The sequence below is a fragment of the Perissodus microlepis genome, chromosome 13, assembly GCF_051167445.1.
Source record: "Perissodus microlepis isolate ML-2025 ecotype Zambia chromosome 13, ASM5116744v1, whole genome shotgun sequence".
Classification (NCBI taxonomy): Eukaryota; Metazoa; Chordata; class Actinopteri; order Cichliformes; family Cichlidae; genus Perissodus; species Perissodus microlepis.
In genome coordinates, this window is record NC_140473.1 from 23357403 (window position 1) to 23385074 (window position 27672).

The 27672-nt window shown below is 38.2% G+C and overlaps 1 protein-coding gene across 1 annotated transcript; it reads right to left on the bottom strand.

Moving 5' to 3' along the window:
• Nucleotides 1–3234: 3234 nt before the first annotated feature.
• On the bottom strand, nt 3235–9072 carry vip (vasoactive intestinal peptide). Its single transcript, XM_084949399.1, has 6 exons — nt 8927–9072; nt 7940–8044; nt 7311–7415; nt 6446–6571; nt 5578–5683; nt 3235–4795 (listed from the first exon to the last, which is right to left on the bottom strand). Coding segments are annotated over exons 1-6 (453 nt in total). The 5' UTR covers nt 8929–9072; the 3' UTR covers nt 3235–4786.
• Between the last annotated feature and the right edge of the window lie 18600 nt (nt 9073–27672).

Here is a 27672-nt window from a genome sequence, read left to right on the forward strand (position 1 = left end):
TGTCGTCTCCAGTGTTGCCTCAAGTGAGTGGAAAGACATCATCACCTTTTTTTGCTATGACTAGACTGCTTTAAGCTGATAGGATGGCAGCAGTAACTCAAATAACCCCTCATCACAACCTTGTTACAGCCAACCTTGAACCTTGAAGTAGATACAGCAACAGAACACAACACTGGGTAAAGTAATTAAGTAAAGTATGTAAATGACAAAGGGAGACAGTGACTATAAATGCACAGGGGGTGATAGGGGCAGAATGGAGACACCTGGGAGACAATGCAGAACTAAATCCGAAAATATGACATGGGGAATTATACAGGGAGTGCAGAATTATTAGGCAAGTTGTATTTTTGAGGAATAATTTTATTATTGAACAACAACCATGTTCTCAATGAACCCACAAAACTCATTAATATCAAAGCTGAATGTTTTTGGAAGTAGTTTTTAGTTTGTTTTTAGTTTGAGCTATTTTAGGGGGATATCTGTGTGCGCAGGTGACTATTACTGTGCATAATTATTAGGCAACTTAACAAAAAACAAATATATACCCATTTCAATTATTTATTTTTACCTATGAAATAAATATAACATCTCCACATTCACAAATATACATTTCTGACATTCAAAAACAAAACAAAAACAAATCAGCGACCAATATAGCCACCTTTCTTTGCAAGGACACTCAAAAGCCTGCCATCCATGGATTCTGTCAGTGTTTTGATCTGTTCACCATCAACATTGCGTGCAGCAGCAACCACAGCCTCCCAGACACTGTTCAGAGAGGTGTACTGTTTTCCCTCCTTGTAAATCTCACATTTGATGATGGACCACAGGTTCTCAATGGGGTTCAGATCAGGTGAACAAGGAGGCCATGTCATTAGTTTTTCTTCTTTTATACCCTTTCTTGCCAGCCACGCTGTGGAGTACTTGGACGCGTGTGATGGAGCATTGTCCTGCATGAAAATCATGTTTTTCTTGAAGGATGCAGACTTCTTCCTGTACCACTGCTTGAAGAAGGTGTCTTCCAGAAACTGGCAGTAGGACTGGGAGTTGAGCTTGACTCCATCCTCAACCCGAAAAGGCCCCACAAGCTCATCTTTGATGATACCAGCCCAAACCAGTACTCCACCTCCACCTTGCTGGCGTCTGAGTCGGACTGGAGCTCTCTGCCCTTTACCAATCCAGCCACGGGCCCATCCATCTGGCCCATCAAGACTCACTCTCATTTCATCAGTCCATAAAACCTTAGAAAAATCAGTCTTGAGATATTTCTTGGCCCAGTCTTGACGTTTCAGCTTGTGTGTCTTGTTCAGTGGTGGTCGTCTTTCAGCCTTTCTTACCTTGGCCATGTCTCTGAGTATTGCACACCTTGTGCTTTTGGGCACTCCAGTGATGTTGCAGCTCTGAAATATGGCCAAACTGGTGGCAAGTGGCATCTTGGCAACTGCACGCTTGACTTTTCTCAGTTCATGGGCAGTTATTTTGCACCTTGGTTTTTCCACACACTTCTTGCGACCCTGTTGACTATTTTGAATGAAACGCTTGATTGTTCGATGATCACGCTTCAGAAGCTTTGCAATTTTGAGACTGCTGCATCCCTCTGCAAGATATCTCACTATTTTTGACTTTTCTGAGCCTGTCAAGTCCTTCTTTTGACTCATTTTGCCAAAGGAAAGGACGTTGCCTAATAATTATGCACACCTGATATACGGTGTTGATGTCATTAGACCACACCCCTTCTCATTACAGCGATGCACATCACCTAATATGCTTAATTGGTAGTAGGCTTTCGAGCCTATACAGCTTGGAGTAAGACAACATGCATGCAGAGGATGGTGTGGACAAAATACTCATTTGCCTAATAATTCTGCACTCCCTGTAAACTAAGACATGGGAACAGAGACAGATGACTATCAAAATAAAGAAAATGGCAAGAAAGAAAAAGCTAAGAGAAGACAGAAAAAGCTGAGAATATTAACATAAAGAAACCAACCACAAATAACTGCTGAAAGTAAAAGAATACAAAACTCCAAATGCCACAAATGCAATAATACAAAATATCAATAGACATAACAATAGACAAAAAAAAACAAGGATCCAGCCCCTTCCCAGGGCAAACATTTGGAAGAACCACATCAGAAAATAAAATAAAATAAAAACAAAAAGATGTAAAACTCATAATATCCCAGTGTCACTGTCCATGGTGCTGAAATTCCTCCTTATTGTTTTCTAGGGTCTCCAAGGGTCTTTGAGCAATAAGTTGAGTTACTTATTGCCAAATCTTCTTCTCCCTTAGAAAATGTACAAGTTCAAGACTCTATGTGATAAGTAGTCCGACAGTAATTTAGAAACAACAACTGAGGAATCACAGGTTATAATGCGCCACATTAATTTTAACTTGTGACTGAGATGACCTAAAACAAACTTTAGATAAAAGAACTTCTTTAATGTGGTGTGGTCAACATATTTTTCACAGGGGGCATGCTCTTTTTGTTTTCTTTATGATCATCTCAACATGGTCTGTATTTTTTACTAACTGACTGATTTATTAATTTTTTTTAAGCTATAGATGTTTTCCGGTTGACCGACCGTGAATCTAAATAAATGGCATAATTGTCCTGAAAAAGACATGAAGTGTGGATCGCCATTGGCAACATATTGCCTTTTGTTAAAAATAGATCCTGATAGGATCCCCACACAGAAACACCTGCTTCTCTGGGCACTGAAAATGGTTGAGGCAAAAGAAATGCACTCAGGGTATATCCAGTTTGTTTATGTCACTGTCACAAATCTTTATGTCAATCAGATGAAACCCACAGGGATAAAGTAAAGGCCGCTTGGTGCTTCATGCTCATATGTGTCGACATGTTGTCATCTACACGTTATGTTCATGGTGTTTTGAGAAGGTCTGATTGGTTGACCCAGAGTAGCAATAATATTTTAAAACAGTTAAAATCTGATGGGGAAAAAAGGATTGTGTAAGAGAGATAGCATTCTGTTTTAATGTTCAGCTTTCAGGAAAAACAACTCACATGCTGGTTTTGACCCAAAAACATTTGCCTCCTTGTCTGAAACACATTTAAGAATGAAAAAAACAAACAAACAAACAACCCCAACCTTTTGCCAACTTTTCTTTAGATTCCCACTAAACAAACTTTTGTCCTCAAACTTACAATCAGCTGGGTGTAGAAGGCAATGAGCTCTCTACTCTTCAAACAATCAGGCAGACAAAACACATCAGCTTTGAAAAATAAACCAAAATCTTTTATTTGGTGACTGGTTTACATCACTAAATACACTAAAGGCAGGTCTATGCACAGTTATAACTTCTTTGCTCTACATACTGAATAATGTAAAGTGATTATATGCATCTGTGTCCATTCAATGTGTGTCCTCCTCGCCTGTGAATCCCCCATGAAAAGAACATTTATGAATTCTCTGACAACTTGGTGTGCGCACAGATCATGACTACAATACTGAAAATGATTGGGACAACACTTTAATTTAACACAACCGTACATTAAAGAGCAATAAATTTATCTATCCTTTTGAAAGGAAATCAATCAAATCTTCCACTGTCAATCTTATGACTATTGTTCTGTTGACATTAAATGGGTCAACTGAACATTTCTAAATAAACAAATTTACAAACGGTACCTCTGGCTGGAAACCAAATAAGTCACATTTCATTTATAGTTTGAGTGGACAAATGCTTTACTTAAATTTGAGAGGATTACAGATACCCTGAAATGAAAAATGAAGACATTAAAAACAGTGGAGTTTTATTAACATTCAACATGTCAACTAATTGGTTAAATTTAATGGAAAAGTTATACCATTAGGAATAATCAGGGGAAATTATCCATTGAAAATTAATAAAAAAAAAAAGTCATCACAAAATCAAAATGTGACAAGTAGTCTGATGAAATTTGCATAAAGCTGTAATTTCACTAAAAGTTAACACTGTTAATGTTCCACTGAAGATCAGCTGTACCAATGCTCCACTGACAGTTAATGAAATGAGTCTGAATTTAATTACATAGATTTGAATGCTCCATTTAAAGTTAATTTGACAAGTGCTGGCTAGTTAAAACCAAAGTTAATATGTCATAAATATGAAATTTACTGGGAATGTTCTTTGTGCAAATGAAATTGGATTGAGTGTTATTATTTTAGTTTAACTTGACTGGGTCATTTAAAATCCCAAAAGCGGATAGGGCCAAAGATCCTTAGATAAAATTTTGGATTGTTTTTTTTCCACTGGAAGTTAAACCTTTGTCTGACAAATTAAGGTTTGTGACAGATTAATCATGTTTATCTTCCAATGAATGTTTGATATTGGCCAGTAAAGCCAGTATATCCACTGAAAATCAACCGGTATGCTATTAAAAAAACGCACTTTTCTATCAATAGTCAATGGCTCAAATTTTCAACTGAAAGTTCATGGGACACAATTCTCTTAAATTTAACACTGCTGTTGTTCCCCAGAAATGGTTAATAGAACAAGAGCGACCTCCTTTTTATCCACTGCTGCCATTTGTTGACACATGCATGTTGCTCAGTGCAGCCCGAAAATTCTTTTGCGATTAGCATTGTGTATATATATGTGGTATATATACAGTGAAAAAGTGTACTGTGTAGATGAACAGATAGCTAGATAACCACATTGGAGAACACATCATTGTTGGTTGACTTTTGAATGTCCTTTGGATTAATACAGTGTTGTTTTTTCTGAATGAATGGTTTCATGAGGATGACTTGAGGTATTCACTCGAGCATGGACTTCTCCTCAAAGTGCCTGCAAAAAGAACAGCAAAGAACAGGCAGAGAGGAAGGTTAAAAACTGCAATACATAATACAGCATTGACTAATAGTCTGGTACTAATTGTGTGAAAATTGTGTGAAAAGTTACTTCAGAAATTTAGCTTCATACTTGTCATAAAACTGGACCTTTTAACATTGTTTGTGCTTTTGGTGCCTTTTAGCACTTTTTAATGAAATTCTGACAAATAATATGGCCTGCTGTGTGGCACAGGCAGCCCCAAATTTTTGCATTTGGTTTTGGTGTGTTAAATCTAGGATTTCATTAGTCTGTTAATTAGCACTGACTATTGGTAATATGTCTGTGCATTGCAGCTGTACAGCTTATGAATGTAGGCTGATAACTACGCTTGCTGGCATTAGCATGCCTCACGTCTTAAGGCTCCAAAAGTCAATAGAAACCAATAGATGTCATTGATGTTGATGCTTTTCCCCCACATGTTCCAAACAAACACATTATTAACTATGTAAACTGCAGGAATAACATTTGATTCTTTCTGAGCAGAGCAGCTCCATTGCTAATACTTTGAATAATGTCTGGAGCACATGTTGCAAAAGTAGCACCAAAACTGAGCAGATGATGTGGAGTCAAATAATGTTGTTGTTGTTGATGTTAGCATAAAAAAAACAATGCTACACTAGCAATGGCCTCAAATCAAATATGAGTGGAGCTTCGGTAAGGAATGATTTATGTCATTGTGTGCTACACGTGTAACTGCAAGTAACTGTGTATAAGTGTGCATATGGGTCTGTAATTACCAGCTGATAGTTGTTTAGGAGATGGTCTACGTTTATGTCGTCGTAGCTCTCCTGGAAGGTTTTGGGTTCATCCCTGGACTCCTCGCTGGTTACAGGATCTTCTAGGCTGTGTGGTGTAAGGACATCGGGGAGGAAAGAGGGTTTCAAGATCCACACAATTTTTTTTTTATTTTTAAATAAACACCTGACAGGTCTAAATAATCTGAAAGACTTGTCATTATCCCTTTCCATATTTCTTCACAAACCATAACAATTGTTTAGTGTATTTTCTTCTAGTTAGATGAGTGTACTACTTTTATTTGTGTATTAAGTGATTGAAGTGACAACGTTTTGAAGATGCACAAACATATATATTAACCAAAGTTGATTTTATTCCGTTTGAGGTTCTAAAGGTCTTTTTCTTCACATAATCAAATGTACAAATTATCACCCTTATGAATCCGACGGACTCTGTATTTATTGTTTTTGTAGAAAAGTAGCTTTACAAATACATGTCCAGGTAATTCAAACAGTCTAGTCAATGAACCTTAAAATGGGGATTTCTTAAAGCAAATGCTGCATGTTTTGCACAATATTCAGCAAATTTGCTTTACACAATACCCAAATAAAAAATGTATAAATACATTTGAGCAGAGCCACTTTATCAATTTACCAACTGGTTATTGTGATTTGCAACCATCAAGCTCATTTATACATCAAATAAAACCAGCATCCATCAAAATGGAGTGAAGTAATCAAAGTAAATGTTCTTTTAGCTCCATTATTTTCTTAATGTATTCTTCTGTTCATCCATAAGCAGCTTCAGAAACTATGAAAGCTATCTGTGTATACAGTGAGATAAAAAGTGAACACAAGGACTGATTCCTACCTTCTCTTTCCTGATAAGACAGAGTTCAGGTACTTCTTGACAGCCATCTGTTTGCGGAAGCGGCTGTAGTTATCTGTAAAGATAGCGTCTGTGTGACGCTTTGCTGGCTCGTCCATCAGCTCATCACTGAACAGAAGAGATGACAGCAGAGTGATACCATAGCTCAGAGGGCAGCAGGTCTTAATGCAAACTCAGTGCAGCTCATGGTCTGTGACTCATGTTGTCGTGTGTGTGCATGGGGGTGTGTTCCTCTAGAATATATAAAAACGTGATGTCACTGATTAACCTTTAAAATATGTGTGCAATTACAAAAAGCATGAACTCTTTCAATTGTAAATATAGGTAAATATAACATTTCTATGAAGTCTTCATGGACTCATTTCTTTTATTTGTATCTAATTTGATTATATGACTAAATGTTTTCAATGAAATAAAATATGAACTTTGGGGGTTTGGAGAAAAATCAACTTTCAACCTAATTTATAGCTTTAAGGTAAAAAACCAAACAAACTGTACTTTACTTTTATTAGCACCCATATTTTGATGGTGTATGGTCAACAACTGGTCCTTGACTGTGGTTTTGGTCAATGAACAAAGAAATTTTCTAGAGATAATAAGCTTTGTTTATTTATTCATTTATTTAGAATTTTCTGAAAACTTAACATTTCTGTATAATCCGAAAATATTTTAAACGCCTCTAAATGCTTCTCAAGTCCGGATTGACAGATTTACACACGAGTTTATTAAGCCTAAACACGAATCCTTATATACATTTAATAAAAAGAACAGGGTTGGGCATAAGAAAGAACCACTGCTTTCTCAAAAGCGAAATTTAGCATGCTTTTTGGGGGATTATTTCACCTACCTGACCCGCTTTCCAATCAGAGACTCCAGGTACCTCCGTGCTGATAGCTGTCCCAGGAGTTTGCTGTATCCGCTGGTAAACAGACCGTCTGCGTGTCTCGTCGCTCTGCACAGATTCACAAGGCATTCACATTAAAAACCCGGATACTTTTAATCCAAACTAAACCGGAGACATACCCATTGTGCTTATGATTGTAACAGAATCTTTTATTGCTTTTGCCGTATGAAAAATTATGTAAGTTTCTCAGTTATATGATAGTGTAATGATAAATAATGATCAAATATCTCAGATTTTACCCCCAACAAGTTTCTTAAATAGTTCCAAAGTGGTCGCTATTGTAGAAGTCCGATGCTTACATTTAATGAACGGTTCTATCAGCTATGAAAACAGTTAATCGCATACCTCATTGTATTTATTACCGAGGAAACTTTCCCCACTCTTTCAGTTTCATATCCATGTCATCTGCGCTCAGCAAAACCAATAAGTTAAACAATTTACTCAAGAACATAAAAGTTTCAGTTCCAGAGTCGAAAGACAAAGCTGTTCGTCCTACCATACAGTGTTGGGTACATTTCCTTCTCTATACTTTTTTTTTTTTTTTTTTGGAAATAACACGTGTTTGCCCTTACCTTATGGTTGTGTGTGGTAGACTTAGGGTCCGGGAGTACAACACACTGCACAGGGCTATTAGGAGAAGCAGGTGGGGGCCGGTTCGTTGTACCATCGCTTTATACCTGAAGATGGAAATGGTGAAGGGTTATGCTCATTCGGTGTGGAACACAGAAAGTATATCTGATCGTGCCAACAGGGGAAGGATATCCTTTAACCGGAATTACGCGCAACAGTCCAGTTCAGTTTCTCGAGGCAAATGCAGAGAAGAGAGGACTATTTGTGGAACGAACTCTAACAAATTTCCTCTTTGGTGCCGATCTTGACATAGAGAAGACAAGAAGCCATCGGAATCCAATGCGCAATTGCGCGCGTCGCCGTCACAGGGTAGGACTAAAGATATAATTCCACATACCACATACTTTGACTGTGTTGGCACAATCTGACGTGGTATTGAAATTTATAATTCAAAAGAGTTATTGAGAAAACGCTTGCGATCTCCATCAAAATACCACGAGTAAATTTATCACCGGAAGTCTAAATATCTTTATCAGTAACTTTCTGCTTCAAAATTTCTTTTTAACTACTCAGTTCCGTGACTCTCAGTGCAGTGAGAGTTCGATGTTGACTGAAGAAACGAAATAAAAGCGTTTATCTTCGAAAGGCTGCCAGGGAAATAACCGTTACGAAACACTGCTAAACCAACTCAGTTTAATTTTGTCAGGAAAGAAAAATATCTGGCGCGGTCCCATGCGTAATTGTGCACAGCGCGGATATGTCGAGGAGTTTTATTACCCTTCGTCAAGAAGTGTAATGCCTCCAATAGCTGTTTAAACCAAAACAAGTAGTTTATTCAATGTAAAACTCAACTTTCAGTTATTAGTAAAGAGTTTCCAAAAGCCGATGGAAGCGGGCATAACACCAAAACTAAAATCCCACCAAATACGAAAACAAACACAAATTCTCAAAGGAACCCCAGAATTACTATGATACAAATGAAATCTTACATGTGCGCTAGAGAAAGTTGTCTGGTTTGGTTCTCTCTGCTGTGCTGCCCAGACTCCTGATCTTGAGTCGCTTCTTTATGTCCACACTGCTGCTCCGATGTTTCCTCACTCTCGTTCTCCTTTGTCTTTCTGTTTACCTTCAGCTCTGCTGCCGTTTTATACACCTGGATATTCCTCAAGAAGCATCAGACTCATCAGGGGCCTGAGACGTCAGTGGGTCGCTGCTTTCGTCATTGGTGTTGCTCACGGAACCACAGAGGCCTATGGTGGAATTAGTGGGGAGTGTTATTATGTTTCTTCTGATTAAACGCAGGAATAACTAACTTATATGCCAGGGTTGATGTTGACTCATCTGATCATTTCCCCATGAGCTCCTCATCGTGCAAAACTATAGTGCAGGTCAGGGAGAACTGGAAATTGGACTGGAAATGAAACCGAAAGCTCTGAGACCTGGATGGAAACTAGAATAAGAATAAAACAGCTGTGAATTTCAAATGTTAGCATGATTTTATAAATGTTATTGTATAGTAGCCCTTTGTTGTCATCCTGAAAATGGGCATTTGAACAGTGCATGAGCAATGGAGTTTAAAAAGACTTGATTATTTTAGCTGTGGGTGAATATAAATCATGAACTTCTGGAGCATAAAAACGTTCATGCGAAAGGTCACAAACTCTTTTGTTTAATACCTTTTTTCTTTTAATGAGCTGCTTTTTAAAGGCTTCCTGGTTTCAGAAACAATGTCACCAAAGTAGATTTATTTAATGAAAAATAATTAAAAACATTCATCATGTTCTTCATATTTATTTTAATGCCAACACATCTCTCAAACATTTCAGTGTGCATTTCATTGTCTGATGAAAACTTCTGATAACTAGTGGAGTGTGATATGGGATGTTTTGCACAATTTCCATTGGCCTTTGAATGTTGAGACACTCTGATAATAAATCATTTTAATTAGTGTATACATGTGCATGTAATAGCCAAATGTTTTCTTCACTTTTATTCAGCATATCTGAGGTTTTACCATTCCATCTCTCTCAACCAGAGTTTAAAAGTGTTCAAAAGTTATAAATGTATGCAAAGTGTAGAAGAAGAAGATGTGTTCTTGCTTATTTTTATTTCCATTTATTTAATCATTGACACAAACAGTAATTCCACAACAATGCTACCAAAAAAAAATCCTCTATTGCTGCTATTTATACCTTCTTGTTTAAATCTAAAGTGAGTGCTGAGCATCATTGATAGTGCTGAAAAGAAAATACCATGGATATTGCAGATTACACCTCCAATAAACAAAAAAAAAAAATACAGGATGTTTGCAAAGTAATGATGCTGCTTTCTATTTCAGGTTGTATTGGGCTTTAAACAAAAGAATAGCATACAGGACTGAAGTGTTCCTGAGTCCACCCACAGTGTCCCTGATGAGTCTGATTTGCTCTGCTGGAATGGCACAGTGAAATAGCTGTGACGTCAGCTGGCGCCTCATCCATCCATCTTTCCGTCCATCCAAATGAGTGTGAACCATTTAGCCAATATCACCGGAGAGGGAAAAGATGATTGGCTCAGACATGGGAAACAGAGAGAGAAAGCGTGACTGTGTGCTGCCTTTAGGTGAGAGTGTAGAGCTGAAAAAATAAGCACGGAAACAATACACAGGATTGTTGTTGAATTAAACAGCTTTTAAGTTTTTGATTATATTTAGGCTGAGTTTTTTTTTTGTTTTGTTTTCATTTTAGGGATCTTGAGCATTAATTCTTGTTGTCATGAAGCATAGAATTAGGATCCAAATGCAGGCTGCAGAAACAGGGACAAGCTGTTTAGTCTATGGACATAGTTTTGAGTACATTTACTTCCCTCTGTGTTTCCGTCTGCTCTTTCCTCTTTCTTGTTTTCCTGTGTTTATACGTTTATCCTCCAGTATTCCCTTGTCTCTGTCTTTATGTTTGGCATGAGTCTTTTTGTCTCTGTGTTCAGTAATGGGTCTTCTGGGTTGCTTCCCATTTCACTTTGATAGATGGCTCTTTCTAGGCTCTTATTTAAAGGTCTTCTGATCATCTTGATCACTTTCAGTTGTGTTTTGTTCCATGACTATTCCTTATCAGCCCTACCTCTATAAATAGTCTCTGTTAGTCTCCATAGTTCTTGCCGGTGTGTTACTTTGTCCCTGGTCTTTGTTCGTCGCTCCTAGTCCAACTTTGAACTGACTCTTAATAGTTAATGTGTTTGACTAATTACTTTTTTTTAAACTTTAATAATGTTAAAAACAAATCTGTTTAATATTTAAGTATTCACCTTTTTTGTTTTACCCTTTTTCCCCTCAGAAATTTTATCCAGAATTTACCTGCAGTTGAATATTTACCTGTGCCTGAAATCGCTCAATGTCTTCTTACTTATAACTTTCAAAAGTTTAACATATTTCCCAGTTTTTAGCATTTGATTTAAATTGCCAATAAATTGTAATTTATGCTGATATTTATGTATATATAATTGTATATTTTTGTATATGTTCCCATTCTGTGTTGTTATAAAGGGTCCAGGGATAATCCAGGGATTATTTCTATTTTACTTGCATAATTAATATTATTATTATTGATTTATATTTCCTAAGTAGACACATCTAAAAAATGCAATGAGCTCTGCTTCATTGTTTCAGCACTTATTCAGAAGCAGGTCACCAGAGACCTGGTTGCGGGGGGCGGGGGGAGAAGCCCAGTCATCAAAACAAGTTGGTTAGGGTCCATCAAACATTTGTGCCCAGGAGTCTGTAACTTGATCTGGGCACAACCACAATACAAATAAACAGTTATTGATAATGAAGATGACAGAAGAATGAAAAGGAAACAACTTGGAGGCTGATCTTTGGAGAAGGCTAAATATTGGTAGCTGCTCCAGATTTGGCAGGAGGCAAGGGCAGGTCACAGAACAGTAGACTGGATGTTGTCCTACTGTACATATTTCATGATTTGTGTTTAACTTTGAGACTTAAAGTTATCAACTCTCTGAGAAATGAATCAAAAACAGTGCAGTTCTTGTTTTATTAATCAGTATGCCATAAGAGTGTTTTCAGTATACAATCTGTTGCACAAAACAGGTACTGTGCATTCAATTTCACAAAAAATATATAGAAGATTTGAGGGCCAACTGTTATGTGGAGTGAAAATCCTGCAACCTATTACATTAAATACATGCAGAACAGAAGCAAAACAGAATTTAATCGGGGAAATGCCAAAAATAAACATGTGTTTCTTATTGGGGGTTCAGATTTGGCTCACTAATGGCCACTGTGCATCTCTCCCTTGCACGATCCTGGATCTTGTCTTTTGCGCCATGTCTCCATGCCAAGTTTCACGTTTCGGGTTTTTCATGTTTATTTTTAGTTTCCCCAGTTTAGGGTATTGTTTATTCTTATCTTTGTTTGCCTTATGCTTTACTTTGTATTTCTCCATCAGTCATGTTAAACAGCTTGCTTTTTGTTAATTTAAGTTTTGTTTCACATTCCTTTGTGTCTGCATTTGGGTCCAGTATTCACAATACATACAGTCTGCTTCTGCATATTGTGACACTCCCAGCATTAGATCTTTTCTTATATATTTATCTTATTGTATTAAAAAAATAAAACTTCCATCACTTATATTAGCAGTGAGTGACATTGTATGTGATGTTTAATACATGGTTTTGCATTTACTTGACTGTTTACTTCACCACATGTTCTACATTATCATATCCTCCTAAATGGACTGTATTTATATAGTGCTTTTCTGAGATTATCTAAATTTGACTGCTCAAAATTTCAGTCAGTGATATTGTGGATCTCATCAAAATTATGAATAAATTATGAATACAGGAAAGTACCATCAGATATTGATCAACAATGCAATTCTGTCTGGAAAACATTTGATGGCTCAGTTTTCAGCATCAGAATAATCATAAGTACACTGCCAATGCAGTAAAAACACACATGGATAGAGAAACACATAAAGAGACAATGTCAGTATAAAGGCACCCAGCATTCAAAGAAGATCTTTCTATGCCCTCCTGGAAGCCCGGAGAGCTATTCCTGAAGACTATTTGAAGAATTCACTATCATGAAGAATAAAAGGCAGTTATACCAAATGTTGACTTTCAAGCTTGTTAGAATTCTAAAACCTCTGTTTTTGTGACTTGTGGTGTATTTTTATGTTTGTTTACATGTTTCAGTAAATCACTGCACCTAGTTCTAATTTTCCCAGCAAGATATATAAAAATAAGGAGTGGTTCATGATTTTTGCTGTCTGAATGGAAAATGTGAAAAATATGATTCATTTTTGCTTGCATTTGCGGTTGTTCACCTGATGATCACTGCAAATTTTATTTACCTCTTTGTGACAAGAAAGTCTCTGGCCCTTATCTGGTCCTTGATATCTCCTCATAGTCAGCAGATGAACCCCCCTTTACCTCCTCGCCCTCCCTCTTCTCAGTCATGATGGCACTATGTGAAACCTTAATGTGATCAGTCCAGAAAGAAAGTAGATTATGTAGAAGTCCATGGAGAAAGAGCTGGTCTAATTGACAGCAGTGATTGGAGGCAGGTCTGTGCAGGAAGAGGAAGCTGATGGAGGAAAAACATCAGCATTAATATGTGGGTCTTGATGGAATGTACGGAGGAAAACGTTCCTATAGACATGTAATGGGTCACCTCTGCACACAAGCTGGCACAGAGCACTGAGGTCAACAGGAATCTGATGCCTTTTTCTTTTTTAAAAGATTTTATTTGGCACTTTAAATACCGCTAGTTCACGTCTACCAAAGCAACCAACTTTGTTGTTATTTCTTAGCTCAAACCTTCTTTTGCTTTTGTGTCTTTACAGTCACTATTACGTAACAATCCATAAGTAACTCACCAAGCTGGATCATTACTCATTAGGGGAAGAAATAAGCCCTGGTTCTGCACCAGTCAAGCACCATTCATTGAGGTCTGTGTGCCTTGTGTATAGCAGATATACATAACAATATAACAGATAATAATATACTTGATAGAAATTAAATTAATCTGTGTTAATTCTGTTCTTAAGAAAATATGTAAGCTCCATATAAGCATAATAGTGTGCTGAGAACTAAATAATGAATAGTGAAATAATCTTTGCCTTTCTTGAGAACTCATAATGCAAGTGATGTCACCTGAATAACTGACGACTGTGTAAAGCATTTGATGAAACCAGCAAAGATCAGCTGAAACCAGCATGACATTTCTGTGAATTTTTGCAGTGTAGTTGTGTATTGAATATTATCTGTTTGCGCTTAGTATGGTCACAATAAATGGGTGCACACTGAACCAAGCATTAGCTGTGTAGGTTTCTCTGAAACAGTCAAATGCAGGACACAGTTTTAATGAAATCATCACATGTAGGGTTGACAGCTGGAACTTTGATTAGGTAAGTGTTTTCAAGTGATCTAACAGCAGTTGGGGCTTCCCTTCTCTTTTACCAGGGCAGTACTTAGAGCGCTGTAGCACATGAGATGGCTGGTTAAGTGAGAGTTTTACAGACAAGTTTGAAAGTAGGCATTTAGCAAGGTTTCCAACAGAATTCCTACAAGGAAGAAGAAGACAGACAGGTTAGTACATAACTTATTATACTTGAGTAAGCAGGTAAGTTAGCCTAAACCTTAACATCAAATATGAAATGAGCCTTTGTGTTCTTTTTGGTCAGCAGTGGTTTTCACCTAGGGACTTCCCCATCGATGAAGTTTTTGCCCAGTCGCTTTCTTATTGTTGAATCACAACATAATTCAAGTGGCCTGCAGTTCATTAGATGTTGCTCCGGCCACTCCTGGAAATATTCATCTCTGTTCCAAGTTTTCTCCATTTGTGAAGAATAGCTTGCATTGTGGTTCACTGGAAATGGTTTTGTAACCCTTTCCAGTCTGACAGATGGCAATAACTATATTTTTTCATGTGTTAGAGTTTATTAAGCTTGTCGGATGATGTGTTATTTTTTAGTGGGATAATGCAATTACCTTTTCACACAGGGCGAGGCAAGTTTGATTAGGATCATTTAGAAACTTTTACTTAGGCTGCCATTGTCTAGTATTACAATTAGTTTGAACTCTTTTAAATAGCAGGGCAATAATCTAGCAAGGAGTGGTGATGGTGGAATCCAAGTTTAAGTACAGCACTGATTGAAGATGGAGATCAGGTGTCCCTGCTGAGACTTTGGCTACCATTGCAAAAGATTGGTTATTGACGTTTATGCTTCCATTCACAAAGAGGAACGAGATGGAGAGTGAAGGCAGGCCTACACCTGGATGACATAGAGGGCTGCTGGATTTAAAAAGTCTGTCAGACTGATTCTGCAAAATGAGTAAAGTCAACTACAAACAGATATCAAATAACCACAAACCAATGAAAACCAAGTGCAGAAGGAAGACAAGCTGATTTAAAATGACTGCAAAGTAACAGAAAAAAAGAACAGGGGGCAGAACATATACAGTCTGATGTAAAAAACAAAAACAAACAAAACAAACAAAACAAAACAACTTCGAGATCCAATAATTATAAGGAATAAACACACTAATAATAAACTCAACTGTGGAAAAGAGATGTAAAGGGACAAAAAAGGTGGGGGTGGAGGGGTGCAATCCATCTGCATTCATTAAAGGTTACAAATGTGGGAAAAATTATGAGTGAAATCCAATTTTAGGTCCAAATGGTGTCTGTGTGAGAGTCGGCAGCGTGACTCTCCCACCTGACGGTGTGAAGAGGGGAATCCCCTGGCTTGCTGAGTGCCTTCTCTGCACCACATTATCCAATTAGCAAGCCACATAGAGCGACAACTCTGATGGCAGATTGCTGCCTGCAGCCTGATGGGACTCACTGGGGTCTCTCTACCACCTTAGTTAATCTCTCTCGTGAGTTTATGTGGCAGGTAGGGAGAGACAAAGTAAAGATACTGAGATAAAAGTGTAAAGGAAAGATAGATGATGATAGAAAGTGTGTAAGAGAGATAGAAACCAAGGCAGAGGCAAGTGACTGAAATAAAGATGGAGAGAGATGAAAGGAAAACAGGATCGAGGGATCCAAATGAACTTAGAAAAAAATGCAAGCAAGTTAGGGAAATAAAAGCCTATCTGTCTTTTTTTTGTTCAGGTCAAGCTTAAAATAAAGGGAAAAGGACGCTTGAGTGTGAAATATATGAAAAGACCAGGGAAAGTTTAAATTTTAACAGTAGTGTTCAAAACATTTGATGCATGCCTATTTGATGCTCTAAATTAATGTTAATGACAGGAAAATGTTATGAAATGTTTACGCCGAATTAAGATGTTTGTCATATCGCACAATGACAAACAGACGACTCATGTATGTGGTGTATAGTCTCTGAAAACAGACAGTTTTAAGAAAAATGACCCAAAACACAAAGGTTTCTCACTATAACCATGAAACCCTGAAATGCATTACCTCATCTTATCTGCATATATTTTGCTATATGTATATAATCCTTGGGATTTTTCTAAAAGTAGTAGGAATACATTTATGTTAACTGTAAAAATATAGTAAAAAACAAAAAGAGTATGAATGACTTCTCTTCCCACTGGTGATTGTGTAGTGAAGATGATATCAAGACATCCCTCTACAGACGAATGGCAGGCCTTTGCACTCGTCTGAAATGTCGTCATAGGTGATGTTTCAAACTGGTTTTCGTCTCCCGTGTGAAAAGATTCTTCTCTTCCAGGCTCAGCATGAACCCAGTTGGGTTAGGTGATGGATTGCCATTGACAACCAGAGGAGATTAGTCTGATACATTACAGCTAAACTCCCCTGATGGTTTAAACCTAGTTTACTGCAGCAGGATACAGGCTGCATTCAGAATTGAAAATGAAGACTGGGCCAACACTGCCGGATGAAATTTGGGAAATGAACATCATTAATGCTGTAATGCAAATGACATGTTTATGACACCTAACTTCCTCCCTAATGAACTCAATAATAGCATTAACTGCTATGTGCCATTTTAGAACGTCTATAGGTTGGAAAAAAGTAAAACAATTAAGACTTTTGTATTCCTTAGCTTGCAAACAGTTAAACTGTCTTGGGAAAATGTGGCGAGAATCTGACTGATATCATTTTTAAGTCATGTGAAACACCGAGCTGCAGTCAGACTGTGATTAGCCTGTCACATCGTATCAAGTCAACTTGAATAATCATATAGGTTATTCAAGCTGAGTGACCATAAAGGTAATATGTCACTACCCACTGAATTCAACTTATAGTAATGTAATGTAGTGTAGCACAATGATATTACTGTTCAAATTTAAGCACTAAAATAATTTGGAAAGGTTTAGGGATTAGTAAGGTTGTCATATTTAGGTACTAGTGAGACTCACCAAGCAGACTCAGCTTAGAGCTGAAGGAGGTTCAGTACAACACTGAATGGTTAAGGGGGAGCTAGCTAAGTATTAGCAGGCTATCCAGGAGGCAAGTATTGTGAGTCAGTGAGCTAATGGAATCAGAGTCAGCTTTACTCGGGAAAGCACAGTGACAGAGCGTGTGATGAATCCTGACTCGACATCTGTGTTTCCAAAGAAGAGTGGGTTGAGTACAGGTAAATCTGAGTCTCTGGAGTCAAGAGGATGACGAGGGGTGACAGAATAGCAGGAGCAGTCGCCAACCAGTTGGTAAGTTGATCTTCGAGCTAACAGATCACTAACAGGATTTCCAGGTAGGTTGCTACAGGAAGCTCAGATGAACATGGTGAAAAAATAAGAAGCTTCAAACTGAGTCAGCTGTATTAAAGGGAATGATCTGGCATTGAACGAGGTACCCCAAGTCCTTCTCATACTCATTGCCTAATGACTCCATTACCAACAGGTGAGAAAAGACTGACTGACCCTAATGAACTGATGAACACCCTTAGGTGGAATACTTGAGAATACAGAGTTGAAAGGGGAGGGGGGGGGACAAAACCTGACTCATGATACACGATTGGATTTAAGGTTTATTCCACTCTCACAGAGATGGTGATAGCCTTGGCATTTGAAAAAGACTGTACGCCGAGCAGTAATACACTTCACTAAATTTCTTTTTGTTTGTTTTAATTGCTTTGGTGCTGCTGAGTAAGCTAAATAAAGATAAATAAAATTAAAAACCAACATCTGGATTGTGATTTTAGATTTTGAAAACACAAATTCATTTATCAGCTCTTTATGTGTACTTTAAAAGACTTGCGCTCATGCTTTCTCCGACCAATAGATCAAATGTTTTAATTATTAAAATAACTGGAAAAAGGCAACAAATGAATACATTAAAAAGACTGAACCATCAAACTTTGATATGTTTTTTTGGGGGGGATCTGAGGCTCCTCCTTTTCCATGAAAAGGTCTGGTGATCATCAGATACAGCTAACAAACCAATAACAGGTCAAAACAAAGCATCTCGCTGGTTGATCCTATCAATTACTAGCCTTAGGTTGGAATAGGTGCACTCTGTTGTCTCTTATAATAATAAATGCAAGGTTAGTGATCATTCATTGTTAAAAAGAAGATAGAGATATGCAGTGCAATAAGCATGCATCGGGCTGTAGTCTCCCATAATAAAGTCAGCGTTGATGAATCCATCTATTCACTCTGACATGCTCCCGACAAGGCTGGAGTTGTACTTTTTGTATCATTGACTAAGCAAAGGTCCATTTGGGTCTGAATGACTACAGTTTTATTATCAGAGGGTGAAATCAAAGCTTTGTGTACAACCTAATTGAAAGTTATGATTTCAGGACATAAACAAAAGATAAGGTTGACGAGATTATCTGGGTTGTAGAAAGAGTCAGAAAAATCCCCATCTGTACCAGTACCGAACATGCAGAATAAGAAGCACACAGGGAGATATATACAGACACTTGACAAAGACGAAGGGGAAGAACAGGACTATTTATACACACTGGATAATCAGGGAAGTGGAGACAAGACTAGACAAGAGTCGATAGGAGTAGACAATCAGGACAAACATGGGGGAAGAAAAAATACTCAAGCCACATGCACGTAAAATAAAAAAAAGAACATAAAAAAAATGTATACAATAGACACTGGCATTACAGGAAAACAAAACACAAAACCCAGATCGATGACGGATCCCAGGGATCATAACACAAGCACAAGGGCACAATGACACAAACTCAGACAGCTGCAAAGACCACTAACAAAACGTGCTCTCGCTATACTCTTTTCTTGAATGCCCTGCCTTGCCCTTGATTTTTTCATGTACAAATCCGTAAGGTCACATCATGTTGGGGGGAGTGGGATAAACCAAGATTGTCATGGAGCCTTGTATTCACTTGGATTTGAGCAGACTCTTACGTGCAGTAACACTGGCGTAACACTATATGTGACTTCCTCCTTTGATAAAGTCATAAACACAAAGGCTCTTTGACGTGACTATAACATGAAATCTACATTTTGTTTAACATTTTGTATTCCATTGTACTATTTTACTGATCTAAGCTAAATTGATTCCAAGTTCTAGGCTCTGCTTGGCATGACAAGAGACTAGTATTAATGTTAAAGATAATCTAAGTGCAGGAATAACACACAGCCCTGTCAGCATATGACACATACGGTATATTATTGTCATAAAAGAACCTGCATTATAATTCACACACCAACAGAGAGATTCATCTTGTTGTGTAACTTCCTCTTTCACTCAGGCACACTTACACACTCATCGGAGCTCAAGTCCCTGGAGGCTGCTTTAATAAAGGTCTTGTTCTTGTTCAGATCAATTAGACGACCAGAGCTCTTCATTGCATCCTCAGTTAACTAAATACATAAATACATTTGGCCTGGTTTGAGCCCCATGGCAGACATTACGCACAGCAATGCCATCTTGAGACTTTAATTGGTGAAACACACACTAGTGCAAACATGCACACGAACATTCCCATCATTAGCCCTGATTAACCAGAAAAGGCCTGCCAATGATGTACCTATCTGGCTCTCATGAAGACCAATCATATTAGTTTGGTTTTCCTGTTCGGGAAATTATATGGCACATGACCATGGCCTTCCTTTCATCTCTCCATCAAAAAAAAAAAAAATCTTTCTTTATATAATACATTTTGCTTTGAGAATGTGTGATGTATCACCTGAAGCTCTCGGCAGGGAGAGAAAGTGTAATAGCATCTAACCAGAGTAAAATATTCTTTTTCATTTTTTTTTTCACAGCAGACATTTTAACCTGTCAGAAAAGTGCAACTAATAAGTAATATCATAATGGCTGCATCCTATTTACTGTAGGTGAGGGTTTTCTTTTGTGCAGACTGGGTCACCAGCAGGCTGAATATCACAGAGTCATCATTAAAGTCATTCTTTCCAGCTGAGCTTTTCTGCAATGACATGTCAAAGTGTGCTGAGACAGGTCCCTTTCAACATCTCTGTTAAGGATATTTGATGTTATGTGGCCATAAACTATGAATTTCATGTAAAATTTGCTGCTAGTACACAAATAAAAAATTTCTGCCCATTTGAAATAACTACTGATGATGCTAATCACAACCTAATACTGGTGTTTTTCTTGTTTGTTACACACTTTCAAAAACTGTTTTTTTTGTCATTAGAATTGTATTATATTATTATTGTTATTGTTATCTTTACAAATTTCTCCCATTTCAAGAAAATAACTCAATTGACTTATCTTTTCTATCCAGGTTACAAATCTTACTAAAAGAAAATAAAACCCAATGTGTCTGAGAATTTAGATTGTGTTGGATTTATTTAACTATTTGTTTGTTTAAACTTTTAGACAAGAGTTTTTAGTGATGCTAAAGACAATTTTTGTATTTTTTCTTTGTTTGTAATTGCAGACAATGTGCCTATTTCATTTAAAATAAGTGAACTGAAATCAAGATAGTTTTTAACAATACTTGTGTATATGGAGTTATTTTTGTATTTTTACCTACATGTTCAGTAATATTTGTAGCTGTAGCTGTTTTATTAAATACATAACAATTCCCAAACATGGAAAACTTCTGCAATGGCAACTAAAAATAACTTCAAATCCTGAGTTTAATAACTTTATGTAGTCATTAGGGATGGGTACCGGTATCCGGTGCCATGATGGCACCGGTTCTGACATAAACGGTAGTAACCAGACCGAAAAGCAGCGCACATTTCGGTGCTTTATTTTGGTGCTTTTTTTTCCAGAGATGTCATACACTTTGAATTCTAGCCAATCATTTTACGTTTCCGAGGATAGTAGGCGGGTCCAGGTACGTACGTTCTTTTAGAACAGAGCTACAGATTAAAAATGCCCAAGGCGAAGCAGTCAAAGTCTGGCTGTACTTCACAGCAAAATATGCAAACTCAGCAGCCTGCAACAAGTGCTTTAAGGTGATACTGTGATACTGTGCAAAGGAGGTAACACCTCAAATCTGATGAAACACCTGGCGACGCATAGCGTTTTTTTTAAAAGCCGGGAAATGCGCCGTATTTGATAGCTTGCTGCGAGACCTCACACCGTGCACATCTACTGCGGGTGTGGTGCCTGTTATCAGACCCGGAGTTAGCAACATCCCCCAAGAACCCGAAGAGTACAGTCCTGGCCCCTAGCCCTGCCAGTGTAGCAGAAATGATGATGGCAGCAGCAGCCGTTCTTCTCTGCGTGAGTAGCTTAATGTTGTTCGTGTGTAATTTACGTTGAGTAGGCTAACCACGTTATTACATTAATGCATGTAAGGTGAACTAGCAAACACCGTCGTAGTTACATGCGACTGTCTTCTTGTTTGATGGCAGATACTCCCTTCACCCTGGCCAAAAAGGCTAAAATGACCAAAGAAAAAGTGGAAAACAGTTAAACATGAGAGGTTTTTGGACAAAGTTTGTGTTTTTTCCATTGTGTAAGCACTGCTTCCAGCCAAGAGTGATACCATATATGCCCTATAGCTGCAGGAAAGGCTAATATTGTTATCTTTTTACAAAAAAACAGCTGAACATGAGAGGTTTTTGGACAAAGTTTGTTTTCTCCATTCTTTAAGCACCGGTTCGAGCAACGTTTAAGCACCGGCACCGTTTCAAAAGTACCGGTTTGGTACCGGTATCGGATAAAACCTAAACGATACCCATCCCTAGTAGTCATTCATGTGTTCATTGTTCTCACACTGCAGAAACATCATAAAGACATACGGGCCTTGGATGAACTACAATTTCCTGCTTCTAAATTGATAAATTGAAATCTTAGCAATGTTTTTGACAAAGCTCATGGTCAGAACTACAGGGTGGGCCATTTATATGGATACGCCGTAATAACATGGGAATGGTTGGTGATATTAAAGTCCTGTTTGTGGCACATTAGTATATGTGAGGGGGCAAACTCCTCGAGATGGGTGGTGACCATGGTGGCCATTTAGAAATCGGCTATCTTGGATACAACTGTTGTTTTTTCAATAGGAAGAGGGCCATGTGACACATCAAACTTACTGGTAATGTCACAAAAAAAACAATGGTGTGCTTGGTTTCAACATAACTTTATTCTTTCATGAGTTATTTACAAGTTTCTGACCACTTATAAAATGTGTTCAATGTGCTGCCCATTGTGTTGGATTGTCAATGCAACCCTCTTCTCCCACTCTTCACACACTGATAGCAACACCGCAGGAGAAATGCCAGCACAGGCATCCAGTATCCGTAGTTTCAGGTGCTGCACATCTCGTATCTTCACACCATAGACAATTGCCTTCAGATGACCCCAAAGATAAAAGTCTAAGGGGGTCAGATCGGGAGACCTTGGGGGCCATTCAACTGGCCAGGAAACTGTTCATCTAGGAATGCTCGGACCTGGCACCCATAATGTGTTGGTGCACCATCTTGCTGGAAAAACTCAGGGAACGTGCCAGCTGCAGTGCATAAAGAGGGAAACACATCATCATGTAGCAATTTCAAATATCCAGTGGCCTTGAGGTTTCCATTGATGAAGAATGGACCCACTATCGTTGTACCCCATATACCACACCAAACCATCACTTTTGTTGTTCTAACAGTCTTGGAGGGATCCATCCAATGTGGGTTAGTGTCAGACCAATAGCGGTGGTTTTGTTTGTTAACTTCACCATTCACATAAAAGTTTGCCTCATCACTGAACAAAATCTTCTGCGTGAACTGAGGGTCCTGTTCCAATTTTTGTTTTGCCCATTCTGCAAATTCTTTGCGCCGATCTGGGTCATCCTCGTTGAGATGCTGCAGTAGCTGGAGTTTGTAAGGGTGCCATTTGTGAGTAGCTAATATCCGCCGAAGGGATGTTCGACTAATGCCACTCTCTAGTGACATGCGGCGAGTGCTACGCTGTAGGCTCTTGCTGAAAGAAGCTAGGACAGCCACTGATGTTTCTTCATTAGTGACAGTTTTCTTGCGTCCACATTTTGGCAAATCCAACACTGAACCAGTTTCACGAAACTTAGCAAGCATTTTGCTAACTGTGGCATGGGAGATGGATGGTGTCGTAGGGTGTCTTGCATTGAAATCTGCTGCAATGACCCGGTTACTGCATTCACCAGATATCAACACAATTTCGATCCGCTCCTCACGTGTTAACCTCTTTGACATGTCAATGGCTGTGAACAAAGAGAAACTTGTAAATAACTCATGAAAGAATAAAGTTATGTTGAAACCAAGCACACCATTGTTTTTCTTGTGACATTACCAATAAGTTTGATGTGTCACATGGCCCTCTTCCTATTGAAAAAACAAAATTTGTATCCAAGATGGCCGACTTCTAAATGGCCACCATGGTCACCACCCATCTTGAGGAGTTTGCCCCCTCACATATACTAATGTGCCACAAACAGGACTTTAATATCACCAACCATTCCCATTTTATTACGGTGTATCCATAAATGGCCCACCCTGTAGATCTGGTGACCCTGAACCCACACTTGTGCTGCTTCATGCTTCTTATGATTAATGATTCATGTTTATTGAGGGCGAAAAATCATGTTTTTGAATGTTTGTGTTATCACTTATCACTGTTATCACTGAAGTAGTTGTCGATCAGCGGTTGCTGATCAATGGTTGATCAATGGTCATGAGAATATGCATAATTATGATGAAGGAACTGACCTCCCAGCCCACTTGTCCTTCAGTGGGCTGGTTTCAAAAGTACTGTTTATAAGACTGGGGAAACCTGCAGTCAGCTGAGACCGAAGAAGTCACTTGGATGAGTGACGAAACGTTTCTCCCACTGAAAACACTACGTCCAGATGAACAGAATCAGCCTTTGGAGACATACGGAAAGTGCACCACAAAGGGCAGATGAGACAAAATTATAGGTCTTTCGCAATGCTGCTTGTCATGGTCAACAGGCAGGCCAGACTCAAATGCAGGAGTCAGAAAGCAGGTTAAGTGAATTTATTTTTTATAGCTCATGTAGTAAAGTAACTATTTACAGAATCTTCTTGCAAGGGATAACCCACGGTCTTTATTTACAAAACAATCTGCAGGTAGTGAGTCCAAGTCTGCAGAGTTGAATCCTTGCAAGCACACAATCTCCTCCACAGTTCTCTCCCTCACATGAACACCATAGCTGGGAAACAGCCAGGATTCTGCACAAAGGAGATGAGAGATTAACAGTCCTCAGAGAGATAAATAAATCCAGACTTCCAGGACAGCAGGATTCACTAACACAGGCAGTGCAACAGTCAGTCAAAGAATGAAGGTTTGTCTCCAGCTTAAGTAGGCTGATGATGAACAGGTTCTCGCAGGTGTGCCAAGAGGAGGGCGGAGATCCAGGAAGACCTCAAGCATCCAGCAGGAGGATTCATGTCAAACTGGCCCTGACTTCTATCGCATTGGGATATTCAGCTCACCCACACACTAACAATTTGTAGGGTGAACTGAAGGCCAAAGTCAGAAGACTATCAAATCTGGAAAGCTTCAGAGTCTAGCCAAAGAAGTGGGAATAAGATTGTTTAAGAGAGGTGTGTAAGACTTCTTGAAAACATCAGAAAATTACTACAGGCAAGTAGTAATAACAGACTAGTTATTAACATGATATTTGATCCTGTTAGTTTTCATTATTTTGCTTAATCATTTTTGCTTCTGTGTCAAAACTAAAATAAAAAAATAAATAAAATGAAAATAATTTAAGCATCCAAAACAAAATTAGGATGTTTGTAAAGGTTGTGTTGAAAAACCCTTGCTCTGTTTAAGAGCATTTGGCAAACACTTTTGAAAAATAAATCGTTATTAGACTAATAATTCTGTATATAAGCAATATCTCCAGGTCCCCTTCTTTTATTGAGTCATATCTCTCTATATAAATACAAATTGTAAATACAATTGTAAATACAAAATGTTTACAGAATTTCCCAGAGGAACCCACCCGAGGGATTAATAAAGTTTTATCTTATCTTAAATAACATCTATGAAAGTTTCAATATGTGTCAAAACCATAATACAGATTAGATTTTTAGATTAAATGGGGTATGTGATATGATATCTAATTCGTTTTAGCATATTTCTGATATTGCCAAACACCAAAGTTATACAGCAGTCTAATGCCTTTGGATATATGGTAAATGGACTGGTTTACCTGACTTTATACAACTCGTGCATTCACCCATTCACACAAGCACTCCTAAGGATTTATCTAAGATTTTTAGTGCTTCTATCTAGCATTCACTCGCCGTCACACTCCTATGGATACATCGGAGGCAACATGGGGTTAGTATCTTGCCCAAGGATATTTGGGCAAGATATGTGTGAATGGGTGGATGACTGGATGTGTAAAGCACTTTGGGGTCCTTAGGGACTAGTAAAGCGCTATACAAATACAGGCCATTTACCATTTATTTGGCATGTAGACTAGAGGAGCCTGGGATTGAACCTCCACCCTTCCAGTGAGTAGGTGACCCACTCTACCACCTGAGCTACAGCCATACCAAATATACTGGGTGATTTAGTGTTACATGAAAATGGTCACCAGTATATAGGCACTGATGCTAACTGAAAACTGTTATGAATACAAATGGTCCCTTGGAATAACTTTATTTGCCAGTACATAAGCTCATCCCTGTGTCATATCATTAGGAGAAGGGCCTGGCTGCTTCACTCTCTCTGGCTGTTAATTAAGTTGTGCTGGATCACTTTTGTAGATACAGTGTCACACGTGACATTGGCTCACAACTTCTAATTATCTTCTGAAAGAAACAGCTGACTTCCCTCAGTTTGCTTACTCTCTCCCAGCTCTCTCTTTTTTGAGACCACAAAGTTGCTTTCTTGGGGACTCACTAGGAGTTAAATGCATAGAATAAATTATGTTTGTGTTTCATAAAGAAACGCCTAAATCCGCATCCACACTGGAAATGATTTGCACCAATATGGTAATCATGGAACATAGAGAGTGAATGATATTCAACAGTTTCAAAGTTGTAGCAAAATGATGCAGAGGTTGGTTAAGATTATCCATGATGGGTAACAGTTTATTAACGGACCTGTTCTATTTTATATCTTTAAAAGTGTCTAATTTTCTGCCAATCACAGAGCCAGCCTTCCTAATCAGTTGAGTCTGTTGGAGTCACCAGGTCTGATGCTGCTCCCTACACACTGTGCTCACCACATCTGTGAATCTCAATCATTGTGTTGCACACACTGAAGGATCTCAGCTTCCTTGGGAAACAGAACCTGCTCGCTCCCCATTTGTACACAGCTTCTGTGTTAGACTTTCAGTTCATTCTGCTGTTAGTGAGGTACTTGTACACCTCTGCCACATGAACATCCTGTCCCTGGACATGTTGTTAGCCTTTTCTCTCTGAAGTTGGTCACCATTTCTCCGGTCTTATGTTCAGAAGCAAATGCTTACTTCCAGATCACTCCTCAAAATAATACTCTCAAAACTAGCAGCTTCCCAAATTAAACATGAATCATGATATGAATTAACTATTTATAAAACTTTTAACACACTCACAAACAAGTAGGTCATATCTTAATCACAAAGGTTTTAGGCAGGTGAGAAAAAAATTCTGTAAACAAAGAATGCTTTCAAAAATGGAAGTGTTAATCACTTATTTTCATCAATAAACAAAATGCAGTGAATGAACAAAAGAGAAATCTAAATCAAATCAGCATTTGGTGTGAACACCCTTTGCCTTCAAAACAGCATCAATTCTTCTAGGTACACTTGCACACAGTTTTAAGAAGGAACTCGGCTGGTAGGTTGCTCCAAACATCTTGGAGAACTAACCACAGATCTTCTGTGGATATAGGCTTCCTCACATCCTTCCTCACTTCCAGTACTTCTTTCTCTTCTTTATGCTGAAGATAGTGTTTAATGACTTTGGCTGTATGTTTGGGGTCATTATCCTGCAAAACAAATACATTTGGGACCAATAAACAATTATTTATATTTCTGAAAGCATTGTTTGTTTAAAGCAATTTACACCTGCCTAAAACATTCGCACAGTACATATTATACATTATATATTAATCCTTATGGATTATTAATCTACTGAGACTAATCTACTCTAACTTTTTAAATGACACCATGAACACACTATGCATGAGCTTTTTTTTTTTTATCAAGAAAAGCATGTATGTCTCTATTTCTAAATCACATACTAAGGGGGAGTAACACATTATAAAAGTGCTCTGACCTTCCCCTCCTGCCTGTCACCAACATTTCCCACTACTGAAGATTCGTCACAGTATTTCTGTAAGTGGCATGGCACAGAGCTGTACTGAAAGTCTGAGGTGTAACATACCAGTTTACACTCTCACAAACATCTCCACGTATGTA